This window comes from Crocodylus porosus, unplaced genomic scaffold (genome assembly GCF_001723895.1).
Source record: "Crocodylus porosus isolate Cpor-Errol unplaced genomic scaffold, CroPor_comp1, whole genome shotgun sequence".
NCBI classification, from domain to species: Eukaryota; Metazoa; Chordata; order Crocodylia; family Crocodylidae; genus Crocodylus; species Crocodylus porosus.
Genome location: NW_017728886.1, coordinates 120,264,092 through 120,275,755, shown reverse-complemented (window position 1 = coordinate 120,275,755; position 11,664 = coordinate 120,264,092). Strand labels below are relative to the sequence as shown.

The 11,664-nt window shown below is 45.0% G+C and overlaps 1 protein-coding gene across 1 annotated transcript in view; it reads right to left on the bottom strand.

Moving 5' to 3' along the window:
* SNRNP48 (small nuclear ribonucleoprotein U11/U12 subunit 48) overlaps nt 1–4,054 on the bottom strand; it is a 15,415-nt gene extending 11,361 nt beyond the window's left edge. Inside the window, 3 exon segments of the mRNA XM_019537749.1 lie at nt 1,310–1,314; nt 1,469–1,580; nt 3,879–4,054. Of these exon segments, the coding sequence (XP_019393294.1) occupies nt 1,310–1,314; nt 1,469–1,580; nt 3,879–3,981 (220 nt within the window). The 5' untranslated portion in view covers nt 3,982–4,054.
* Between the last annotated feature and the right edge of the window lie 7,610 nt (nt 4,055–11,664).

Genomic DNA, 11,664 nt, shown 5'->3' with positions numbered 1-11,664 from the left:
ACTGCCCCCCCTACATCCCCGAGCAACTGCAGTATAGTCATCCCTGGTGATGTTCCCTCCTTTCCATTGGGTGTATGCCTCCCTTTTAGCAAGGAGACATTCCTGGGTGTTTTTTGATGAGCCATGGGGGCTTGTGTGCCTTCCTGCTCCCTTTGATCCGAGTTGGGATTACCTCCCTTTGGGCTTGGAGGATCATCTCCTTAAGGAGTGACCACTCTCTTTGGACACCTGGCTCCCCTCCCTTCTGGGACCTCAGTGCTTCCCTGACTATTCTCCTTAGCTCATTGAAGTTTGCCCTCCTGAAATCTAGGGCTGCTGCCTTGCTGCAGCCCTTTGCCACCTTGCAGTGGATGGTGAATTTCAGTAGGTGATGATCACTGTCACCCAAGTGGTCGAGCACCCGCAGCCCCCTCACCAAGTCATCTCCTGTGGCCAGCACCAGGTCCAATAAGGCATCTCCCCTAGTGGAGCTGTGCACCTCCTGGGTTAGAAGGAGGTCCTGCATTCTGGCTAAGAACCTACGTGAGTGGTCAGACCTGGCTGACTGCTCTTCCCAGCAGATGTCCAGGAAGTTCAGGTCCCCCATGACTACCACATCCTTAGACTTCACTACCTCTGTGAGCTGACCTAAGAATTCCTGGTCGAGCTCTTCCCCTTGGTTGGGAGGTTTGTAGTAGACCCCCACTGTTAAGTCTCTTTCCCCTCGACTGCCTTGTATTCTAACCCAAAGCACTGCAGAGTGCCCTTCCTCTGATTATTTGTTAATTGATGTGGATGGGTATTCCTCCTTAATGTCCCCACCTTTCCTTCCTAACCTGTCCCTCCTGTACAGCCGATAGCCCTTGATATTCACTGCCCAGTCATGCATTGGGTCCCACCACGTTTCAGTGATTCCCCACTATGTCCGGGTTGGTGTCAGCTAGCAGGAGGGTGAGTTCCAAGAGGGTAGTTGCAGGGGTGCAAGCCCCAAGGGGGATAGTGGGGGCCAGGTACGACTGAGGCCGCCTGAGCCCTGCGGGGGTTCGAGACCTTGAGAGGGAAGGTTGGGGCCAGGTACAGCTGTAGCAACCTGAACCCTGTGGGGGGGTTTGAGACCCTGAAGGGGAGAGTGGGACCAGGTATGGCTGAGGCCACCTGAGCCTACCAGGGAGCAAACCCCTCCTCACAGAGCCCCAGTGACAAGGGTTGAGATCAGTAGCCCCAAATGAGGGGCAGGGTTATGGAAGCCCAGTGAGGGGTAGCCCCAACAAAAGGGGCCAAGATCTGTAGCCCCAGTGAGGGGCGGTGTGCTAGCATGAAGGGTTCCTACCCTGGCTGAATGAAAGGAGGAGACAATAGATAAAGCAGCAAGTGAATAAAGTGAATATTGTGACAGCAAAGAAAAACATAAGAACTGGGAAGGCTGGAAAAGAGACAGACAGTCTGCACAATCCAGAATTGGAGGAGAGAGTTCACACAGTAGGGAAGCTAGAGAATCTCTGGCTTGGCTTGGCTATTCCACTTACCTTGGCTATAAGTTCCACCTTCTTTTGCACTTAAAATTCTAGCTTGTTTCATAACAAGAAACTGTAGATCTTTATCTGTAGAAATGGAGAACAGCATTTCAATGAGGTTCTACATCTGTGCCAAGTCCCCCCCGAGATAAGCACATACAGGCATGCAGCATTGCTGATGAGGTTTATTGGATGTGCAGGCAGTGGATATTCTCAGGCTACATTACTAGTATTTAACAAAATACCACCTGCCTCTCAGGAACTCTGCACCTTAATGGAAAAGTCTGAAAATAGTTTGTCTTTTTAACCGTCTATATTCTTATAACATCCCATGTCATCAGTCCAGAAAACTAAGCCAAGCAAAAAATAAGATTTCTGTTTACAAATATGTGGAAAAAAATCCAGTGTTTCCCTTTTTTGGGCCTCCTTATACATCCATTCTCCTTTAATTCTGTTTTTTAAGGTTCTAAACTCATCATGGCAGGACCCATCAATTTGTGTTATCACGAATATGCATGAAACACATTTTATGCACTTGATATCAACAGCAGTTTAATTGCAAATCTGCTATTTAAAGGAAGTTGAATCACAGAAAATCACATTTTGATTACCTTGTCAGTAATTGACTTCAGTATGGTTCTTCTCCAATTCCTAGGGTTAATTATGTTTAAAAATAAAATGCAATACAGCAGAACAAAAAAAGAAATCCTCCTGCAAAGAGAACCCACCAATTTGCATATGACTGCAATGAGAGAGTGCACCATACTTTCTTTAGTAGCTCTACCGCAATAGTTATTAAATCTTCTCAGAGATGTGACACACTGCTGAAGTGAGAAGATGAAGACATATGTGTGTGATCTATTAATACAGTCTATAAAAAATACTAGTAACAAAGCAATGGGAATTGCAAGCTGTTGTGGATGTGAGAAATATCAATTCATTTAAAAATGCCCTGATAACTAACTAGCAAGAGGTGAATGATAATTTCCTCTGAGGATTCTGAAAATGAACATGAGGGAGAACACCTGCCAAATAGTGTTATGCTAAGAAAAAGAGGGGTATGCAATAGTGACAGAAATAAGGAAAATGCTGAAGCCCAAAGAAGAACGGCATTTTCACTTGAAGCCTCACTTCTATGACCAAGTCACATTTACCCATGACAATGGTGGGAATATTCATTTTCTCATAAAAAGAACACTGGAGTCATACATTTCTGCCTGAAAAACAAGATGTGGCTTATCTTTCTCTGAAGTGACAGGTGTTTTACAGATAAGACTCAGACCCTCCCACCCAGAAATGATTGCCCCAAACCATAATTTGCATAAATATTTGGGGTGTACAAAACAGGCCCAATGCGATTTGGATTTGGCCCAAATCAGGGACAGTGATTTGATTTGTTGATTCAGATTACTGTCCCTGATTCAATTTGGCTGAATCCATATCTGAAGATTTGATGCCGATTCAGAGCATCAGTAATTTGGACACAGACACAGCTTTAAAAATTTTTTCTATATACCTTGAAGTAGCAGGTGTGGCTCATGATCGCTGCAATGCTGGGGTGCATGGAGTGTCTCACAGAAGTGCAGGGGAGCCCTCCATGTCCTCATCGACGAACCTGGAAGTGGACCAGAAGTACTTCCACCCCACTTCTGGGTCTGTAAGGGAGTGTGCTGGGCTCCCCCCCCCCGCATCGTTTTGGCTCAGCGATCAGCCGTAAGGGGGCTCTGGGGGCCCCCGCAGACCCAGAGGCACCAGTTGCTGAGCCAGCCGGGTGCAGGGGGGCTCCCTCACATGCTCCCTGGCAGACCCAGAAGTGGACTGGAAGTGCTTCTCGTCAACTTCCCGGTCTGCTGCCAAGCACGCTGGGGACTCTCCTGCAGTCCATCCACCCCAGCATCGCAGCATTCACGAGCCCCTGCTACCTAGAGGTATGTAGAAAAAACATTTAAAGCTGTGTCTATGTCTGAATCACCAAATCTTTCTGAATCTCTCCGAATTAATTTGGAGGGTTCTGATTCAATTCAGAGAAATTACAGGGTTCTCTGATTCGATTCTGATTCAGAGATTCGGCCACTGAATTGGGCTGAATCTCTGCTGAATTAAATCAGGGACCAAAGCTGCTCACAGCCCTAATAAATATGACAGGACCCTCGCATCCATGTTAAACCTCATGGAATTCAGGTAGGCTAGCACAGCTGCATGAGCTTGTTTGTATGGCTATGATTTCAGGATTGGACTCTTTCACATTTTGTGTAGCTGAAAACTCAAGGCGTCGCAAGCTATTTCCTTTCAGCATGAAGGAGAGACAAGTTACATTTTTTCCAATAAAGCAAACAAAAAACATGTCAGAGAAGCAACAAAGTTAAAGAAAAAAATAGAAGCTATCTCCTCTTCTTTCAAGTAATCCAATTTCCTCAGCTTGCAGGAAGCCATGTGCTTTTTCCAGAGAGGACTTCCGCATCTGATGATTAGCATCATAGGGACACATGACTTTCTCATGCTGGCAAAAGCAAACAACAATCAGCAGAGCTATGACAAGCAAAGAGCCTCAGGAGAGGGGCTGAAGAGCAGAGGTTTAACACTCCTTCCCAGTCTTAAGCTCGCCCTCTCTCCAAGTGCTGGCCAGGGCACTCTGCAAGGGCAGTCATTGTGGGGCCAAAGACAAGGTCACTGCCCAGTGATACTGAGTCTGTACCCAAACAGCAACTTCTTAAAACACTCAACTAACAGGATGGCAGTAACCCCCTGCTGCCAGGTGACACGCTTCAGCTCATGCATAGCAGGGGCCTGTAGTTAGTGAATGCAGGGTAAAGCAGTGGTTCTTAACTAGGGTGTTATAGCACCTTGGGGTGCCACAATATCCTGTCATGGGTGCTGTGTGTGCACTGTTGAGTTGGGGGAGCCTAGGCAACGAAAAACAATGGTGTGGGCAGAAAATATACAAGTTGCCCAAATCCAACCCTGCCAGGGGAACTGAAGAGATTTGAACAAGTGCAAGTGCACACAGGCATGTACGTATGTGTGTACATGAATGTATGTGGCATGCCTACTCGAAGGTTGCCATATTGCCAGTTGCAAAAAAGAGGACATGTTGCACGTGCCAAGGGCGTTATATGATTATGAGGGGCAGTGATATGCCAGTGCCCTGGCTCCGCCCATTCCAGTGCCCCTCATTCCCAAGTCATAGCCCCCCAGCCCTCCTGCTACCCCTCACTCCTGACCCTGGGAGCCCTGGGCCATGCTAGTGCCCCTCATTCCCAACCCGCAGCCCCCATCCCTGCAAGAGGAATAGATAGAAACCTGTGACCCCGGAGGCACCTTCTCAGCTGCTGCCATGAAACTAAACTGAACTTGGAAGGTGCTGTGACCCAGAGAACATCTACTTGGCAGCCCAGTGGCCACACAGAGCAGGGGTGCACACATTCATGTCCACATGTGTTGTGGGGGGGCAGAGGGGCGGCAGAGAGGAGGCTCCAACCCGGACCACTGCCAGTGAGGGCTGCATGGCGTCAGGCTCAGCTGCAGTGGGAGCGGCCATGTTTGCTACAGGCACCCCTGCTCCTGCTTGAAGGGGCTTGCTGGGGGGAGGGGAAATGGTGTCCATCTTAGGTGAGGGCACCCTGAGGCTCCAACCAGGTGTGTTCGCAGGCCACTGCACAGTCTTGGACTAGCCCTGCTGGGGAAGGAGGCATCTCAGTGCAGCCCGTAGTGGCACAGGAAAGCCGCAGTTTTAAATGGTGCAGCACTGGTATTCTGCATTTTTTTAACTGACTTTTCATTTTGTCACAGGCCAGCTGGGCACTGTGAGTGTATCAATTTTATCACAGGCCAACTGGGCTGTTTGATTCAGTTTCGGATTGAGGAGGCAAAGTTGGGAGTGAAGTAAAGACAAATTTATTATAGCTTACACACACACAACAGTTAACAGAAAGATAAATACGATAAGCAGATAATGCAGTATTAAAAAGCTAATAGTAAATAACAGATAATAACAACAGATAGATCAATTCTGTCGCAGGCCAACTGGGCACTGAGAGGGTATTAGCCACTGAGCTGTTCAAAACAACAGGCAGATAGACATGGGTTGGCAACTTATCGATAGTTCCTCAATGCCAGGTATGCGTCAAGTGATTCCAGCAAAGTCAGGCGTCCCTGATGGATGATGTCAGAGGGATTGCCGGGGAAGGTCCCTTGATCAGGATCCGATCCTCACTCACACCGGGAGTGGAACAGAAATAACTGTTCTGTTCCCTCCTTCCTGCTGGTTACCTGATGCACGTGCTTTTTACACTTCGTCTTACACTAATCTGTTGGCTTTAGAGCCACTCATAATGTTACTCTATAGCTGTTACCCTATAGAACTGAAAGTTGTTAAAAATTATCATAAAAGGTTACTACCCAGACTTGGGTTTATTCAATAAGCAAATTATAATGCAGCACCTTTAGGTTTGAAATTGACATTGCTCCACCTAAGCCCAACCCTTTTTAGGCTTCATTTGAATATGCTTTCTTGGGATATCCTTTCCTAGAATGTGTTGGGTGTGCCAGATTTTAGATCCAGTTTTTTATCGTCAAAGCTGAACCCTGAGCAGAAGCCATTTGGTCAGCTAATTTCACATCTACAGCTTTGCCTATGGGGCCCAGTCAGTTCCCCGAACAGTTAATTTTATCATTTTGGTTAAACTTATGACAGACAAGTTACATTTGCGGTTTACAAACTTACAAGCTTTATATTAACTAATATTACCTGTTTAGGCAAAATACCAAATGCCTCTAAGAAGCACATATTTATTGTTTATTAATTCCTCTCGTTCTGGCCATCACACATTTCCATCCCAAAGCAGCTTGCTGTAACTTTCTAAAACCTTCCCACACAGGAATGGGCAGGTGCTGCTGGGTAATGTAATGTAGCATAAAAATGAAGAACCATGTGTTGTACTAAGGCATCTCTTCTTGGCTACCTCTGAGCTGCACCCATGTTTCGTATGAAGGCTGTATTTCTCTGCAAGCCAACATGTCATAGTTGTTACCCCCCCAGTGAGAAGCCACTTTTCTTGAGGAAAATTAAATTTGCAACTGCAAGAGAAGATTAAAAATGATATTTATACCAAGATCTCTTGTTTGGTCCTTTCAATTGTTATTAAAATCAGCAATTTGAATGTTTAGCTTAAAGAAGTCCATGCTGGCGTGTCATTTCAGGATGTGCATCTCAGTAACCCAAGGCCTTCCTGCCACCCTACTGCCTAACTATCCACTGTGCTAGCATGTGCCTGTTTGTTGTAAACCCATGGGGCCTGCACTGCCTTGAGTCTGGAGAAGGCAGGTGCGTGTTATTTTTCTTTTACTAACTCTGTTTGACCTCCAGCCAATCAGTCGGTGTCTCCAGGCCTCACTTTTTCCAGGTATAAGATGGGCTTCATGGGATTCACTTGTCTTTTGAAGAGCAACTTAGTACCTTGGAATGAAAGGAGCTGTACACATGCAAGGAAGTATCGTTGTTATGTTTGGTGTAAGAAGCTGGGAGCCATTCCTAAGCGCACCGGCACTGCACAGACCCTTTGGGCAATTGCAATCTGTGCACCTGCCCCTGTTACCTGAGGGTAGTCTACTATGTCATCTTCTCGAGGGCATTCTGACATGCACAAGAGAGCATGTCAGCAGGTGGAGAGAAGGACATGATGCCAGCCCTGGTGTGAATATTCAGCCACTGAGAACAGTGGCAGGGGGATGATATGAATACAGGCCTGTCTTGGGAGAAGGCAGTCAGGCTTAAAAGATCTAAGCCAACTGTTGTCTGGCTGCTTTGCAGGCTGGGACCCAGTGCCCTTAGGCATCAGTATTAATCAGATAGCACTTGCAGGACTCCTGAACCCTTGCCCTTGCGGTCTGCAGCATTGTGAGGATGAGGTCTTTGATTTCTGGTCTTTGATCTTTTTGTCTGCTCTCTCCATTCTTCACACCTTTTGTGAGGTGTCTCATAGAGATATCTGCTGATTCCTCAGAGCTGAGAATTTTTGGCTCCTCATGAATTGTTCCTGGCAGCACAGACTGGTAGAGAGCTGCTTCTGGCTGCTGCCAGTGCCTTAGCACTTGCTTGATACCTGTTTTGGTTTGCGATAATGACTTTGAAAATGTCAGTGATTTTTTTAAGGTGTAAAAAGCCAGTGTGTACACAGGAGGGGGGCTAAAAATAGAACATTTTGTGTCATAAATACCATGAAGATGGAAAGTGACTAAACAAAAATGCCATTGAGACTTAGTAACCTTGGAACTTAGCAGCTTTTCTGGGATTCAGCATTCCCTTTCTAGTCAGTTGCTCCAAAGTCCAATGCACTTCACATTTTAACCCATTCATACTGTCATCTCAAAGATGCTCTTTTGCTTTGGAGACTGGCTTAGTTGGTAGTTTGGTTTAGAAACCACTTAAATACTGCACATACTTATCTACTTTGCAAGAAGGGGTAAAAGAAGAGCTCAACAAGTCATGTATTTACTTACTATTTATTTAGAGCAATTCTTCCTGGGGAAATGAACAACTCCATGCCTTTCAAGTGAGACTTGTGTTGCTTAATGTTTATAGCAGAGAACTTGGGCTATGTCTGGAACACACAGCTGAGATACCTTGACTTAACTCTGTAACACCTGAGTGAAGGAGTCCACCTGGAAAATAATCCATGAGCTCCACTGAAGGGTTATGTTCATTTAGGATGTAAGTGTGCACCACTCATAGGCCAGCCAGCGCACGTAAAAAGAACCAGCCTGAGGATGGCTCAAAGGTTTGTGTGTAGATTTATGAGCCAAACTTAAGTCAACTCTGCTGTGAGGGTAAGTGCCCAGTGTCAACCCCACAGGCCACTTTTAAATTTGGATGCCTAAATTTCAGAGCCTCTTTAAAAGTGGCTGATTAGTTAACAGGCCTTCTTCTTCAGTGGTACTTGTGAGTGCTCATCACCTCTGAAACTTAGGGTCCGGTCCAGTGTCAAGTTGAGCAGTAGAAAATACAGGAAGTGTGAATTATGGAATCCTACTGGAAACATAGGTCTCCATGCTCCATTTCTTCATTAGGTAAGAAATCTTATGTCAGAGATGTCCTGCAAATTTCAATGTAGAGTAGTAATGAGAAGGGCTGTACCAATTATTGTGATTTCATTCCTTTCTCCATGTGAGTATATCTTGTGCAGTAACAACAGTGAGTACAGTGCCAAGTGCTGACAGCTTTGTCAGGATTGGCTTTAGCTCTTGCATCACTGTTGCGTGCACCTAGTGAACATCAGTCACGCTTCACTTCTTGCATGCAGGGAACCTCTGCAGCTAATTACCCACAGGAAGATAGCTTGGGTGTCAGCTGCACAATTGCTCCTGAAAGCAAGGTGTGAAAGAGCTTCCCAGTGACGGAAAGACTTGTGAACTTTAGCAAGGCTCCAGTTCCTTTTACAGCAACAATATCCTCTCATGCACCTCAGCATGAGACAGCCTAGCTGCTCAGTTTGTACCACATGACAGCCTACCGTCTAAATACAAAGGCTCAATTCCTCAAAGCCAGGTGGTAAAAATACTAATTGTGCACTAAACAGGTGATGCCTGGAGCTGGCTTCTGAACCCACATATGCATTCATTCCACATGCACCTGTGTGCAGACTCTGACTCTGGAGCCAGAGAATGCCAACATGTCTTTGTTTCTCTAAGTATTGAGAAAAAAAACAAAATAAACTTATGTATTTGTGTGCTCAAGGCCCTACCACCTTCCTGCTTTTCTCTCAGGTCAATCTTGTGTTTGCTGTGCTCACGCTTGGCACCTTTGTTTGTACAGTGCCTAGTGCAAGGAAGCCTCAAGTGCCATGAGGATAAAAATGATAAAACCTAGGGGTAACTTCTCTCTATGCCAGCTGCGTAGGTCTGTGAGCTCCTCCTGCATGCGCAGGTATGTACAAACATAGAGTGCACTTAGAAAATGTGGCCCAGTGTGTAAGGCCCTATTATTACAGTAAGTAGCAGGGCAGCTGTCACTGTGTATTACCAGCCCTTTTTATAAGACAAGTTATATCAGGAACAAATATTTTAAAACTAGTCTAACCTTTCAAAAGGAGAAATTTACTTATCCTCAACAATGCCTCTGGAAACAGAGTCAGCAGGAACAATGACAGGCCAGCTTTGATAACAAGCTTGATATTCTGTGTGTGGATTCCAAAATGCTGCCTACACAGATCTTCTCCCCAGCAAGAGGACTAACTCAGTGAACTAGTTTCCCTTCAAAGGGATTGGCCAGTGCTTGGAGGGTCACATTGTCTCACTAGTAATCTATCCACAGCCCTTGTGGAAGCTAAATGGGAGGGGACAGAAATCTTGCTTAATGAAAGACATAGGGGAAAACATGGTTTCAGTTCCTCTTGTAACTCATCACTCAAGGTCATTGACATTCTTTCATCCAAGTCTGTGCAGAAATAGCTCCCCAGCAGAGCACTAGGTGCAGGAAGCTATTGCAAGAGATGGTCATCTGCTGAGATATTTCACAGACCAGACTGTTCATGGTAAGGATCCTATGTCACTTGTGTGTACATGTGTTGGAGGGGTGGGGGTTGGCCAGCTTCAGATGCTGAGTCCTAGGCATAACTGCAGGGAAACCCAACCAGACTCCTTCTTTTGGGAGCTGGGGAAAGTTCAGCCTCTTGTGGTACCCTAGGAGGGTGGGAGAGATGGACCACTGAAACTAGATGAAAACTGAGAAGGGAGCCAAACCCAGGTCACCACTTCTCTTGGTCTCATAAAGCTCCTTGTTCACTGCTGGAAGAAAGTGGTGTTTCATTATTCTTTGCCAAGCTGCATTTTATGACTCTGTGTATAAAGATCAGTATGAACAAGTCTGCTTGGCAGATTCTGCCCAGGGTGACACCTGTGAATCACCCGCTGCCTTCAGTGCAGTTACAGGAGTGCAACTGAACACAGGACTGGAACTGTAGCTGGAAATTCAACAATACTGTTGGTGACAAAGTAGTGCCAGATCTTTGGAATAACAGAAAAATGAACAGGAAACACTTACATGGCTTCTTGTAAGAAGCAGATGTGACTCCAAACACACACTAGAAGCAGATCTGATGAATTAGGAGAGTGCCATTTAGCCAAAAGGAAGTACTAAAGCACAGTGCGGTAACTACCCCTACTACACTGTACATGCACTCCAGGGTTATTTTTAGCAGCTACTTTGCTGCAGCGGCACACTACACTGGGGGAAAGCACCGCTATGGTGAAGTAGCTGCTAGTCACATGTAGATAGATACCTGTGGATGCTACGTCACTATAGCACATCATTATGGCAACATAGGTTCACATGTTGACGTGCCCAGTTACCCACAGTGAGTAAATGCCCTGCTCAGACTGTAAGCTGTTCAAGACAAGGGTTCTACATATTAACAAAAGGCAAAATGTAATGCATATCTGAGACCCTGAATAATAATTATAACAATAACAAAAACGATATCATTTTATAATAGATGTATTAGTCTCATGTATTGGTGTACAATCTTCTATTTAAACCCTTAGTACTTATAAATACAAAAACAGTATAAGTACCTTTATTTACATTTCCTTTGGTTTTGAGCAGAAAACTAATAGACTTTGTTGCAGTCATTTTTACAACAGAAATTTCAGCATATTATTAGAAGTAAACAGAATGCCAGTTTCTATGCCATGCAATAACAAGAAAAACAGGTTCCATTTTTCCTTGGCTCTTTGGAAATGTTCTTGGTAATCAAATTGAAAGGTGGCATCAATTTGTCAATCAATTTAACAATGCAGTCGGTTTCAACATGCGTAGAAGTACAATATCTATTGGAGAGCATTAATCCTTGCAAAAGGTCATTTGCAAGATACCTTAAAGATCAGAACAATTCTTATTCAAGTGTTCATAAGATTTTTTTGTGGCTTGGAACTAATTAATTAAATCAGTCTTCTCATATGTAGGAATAAAGAGTTTTGTAGATGATGCTAATAGCTTCTAAACCCAGAACTTGAAAAAAAAATTCATCATACATCTAATCTCTCATAGAACGGCAACTGCACAACTCAAAGGAAAGACCGTGGAATCTGGAGCCTTTCACTGCTATATCACAAACTCAGATCCATGTTATTATTCCACAGCAGTCACTATGAACTAATGGTTTTCAACTGGAGTTAT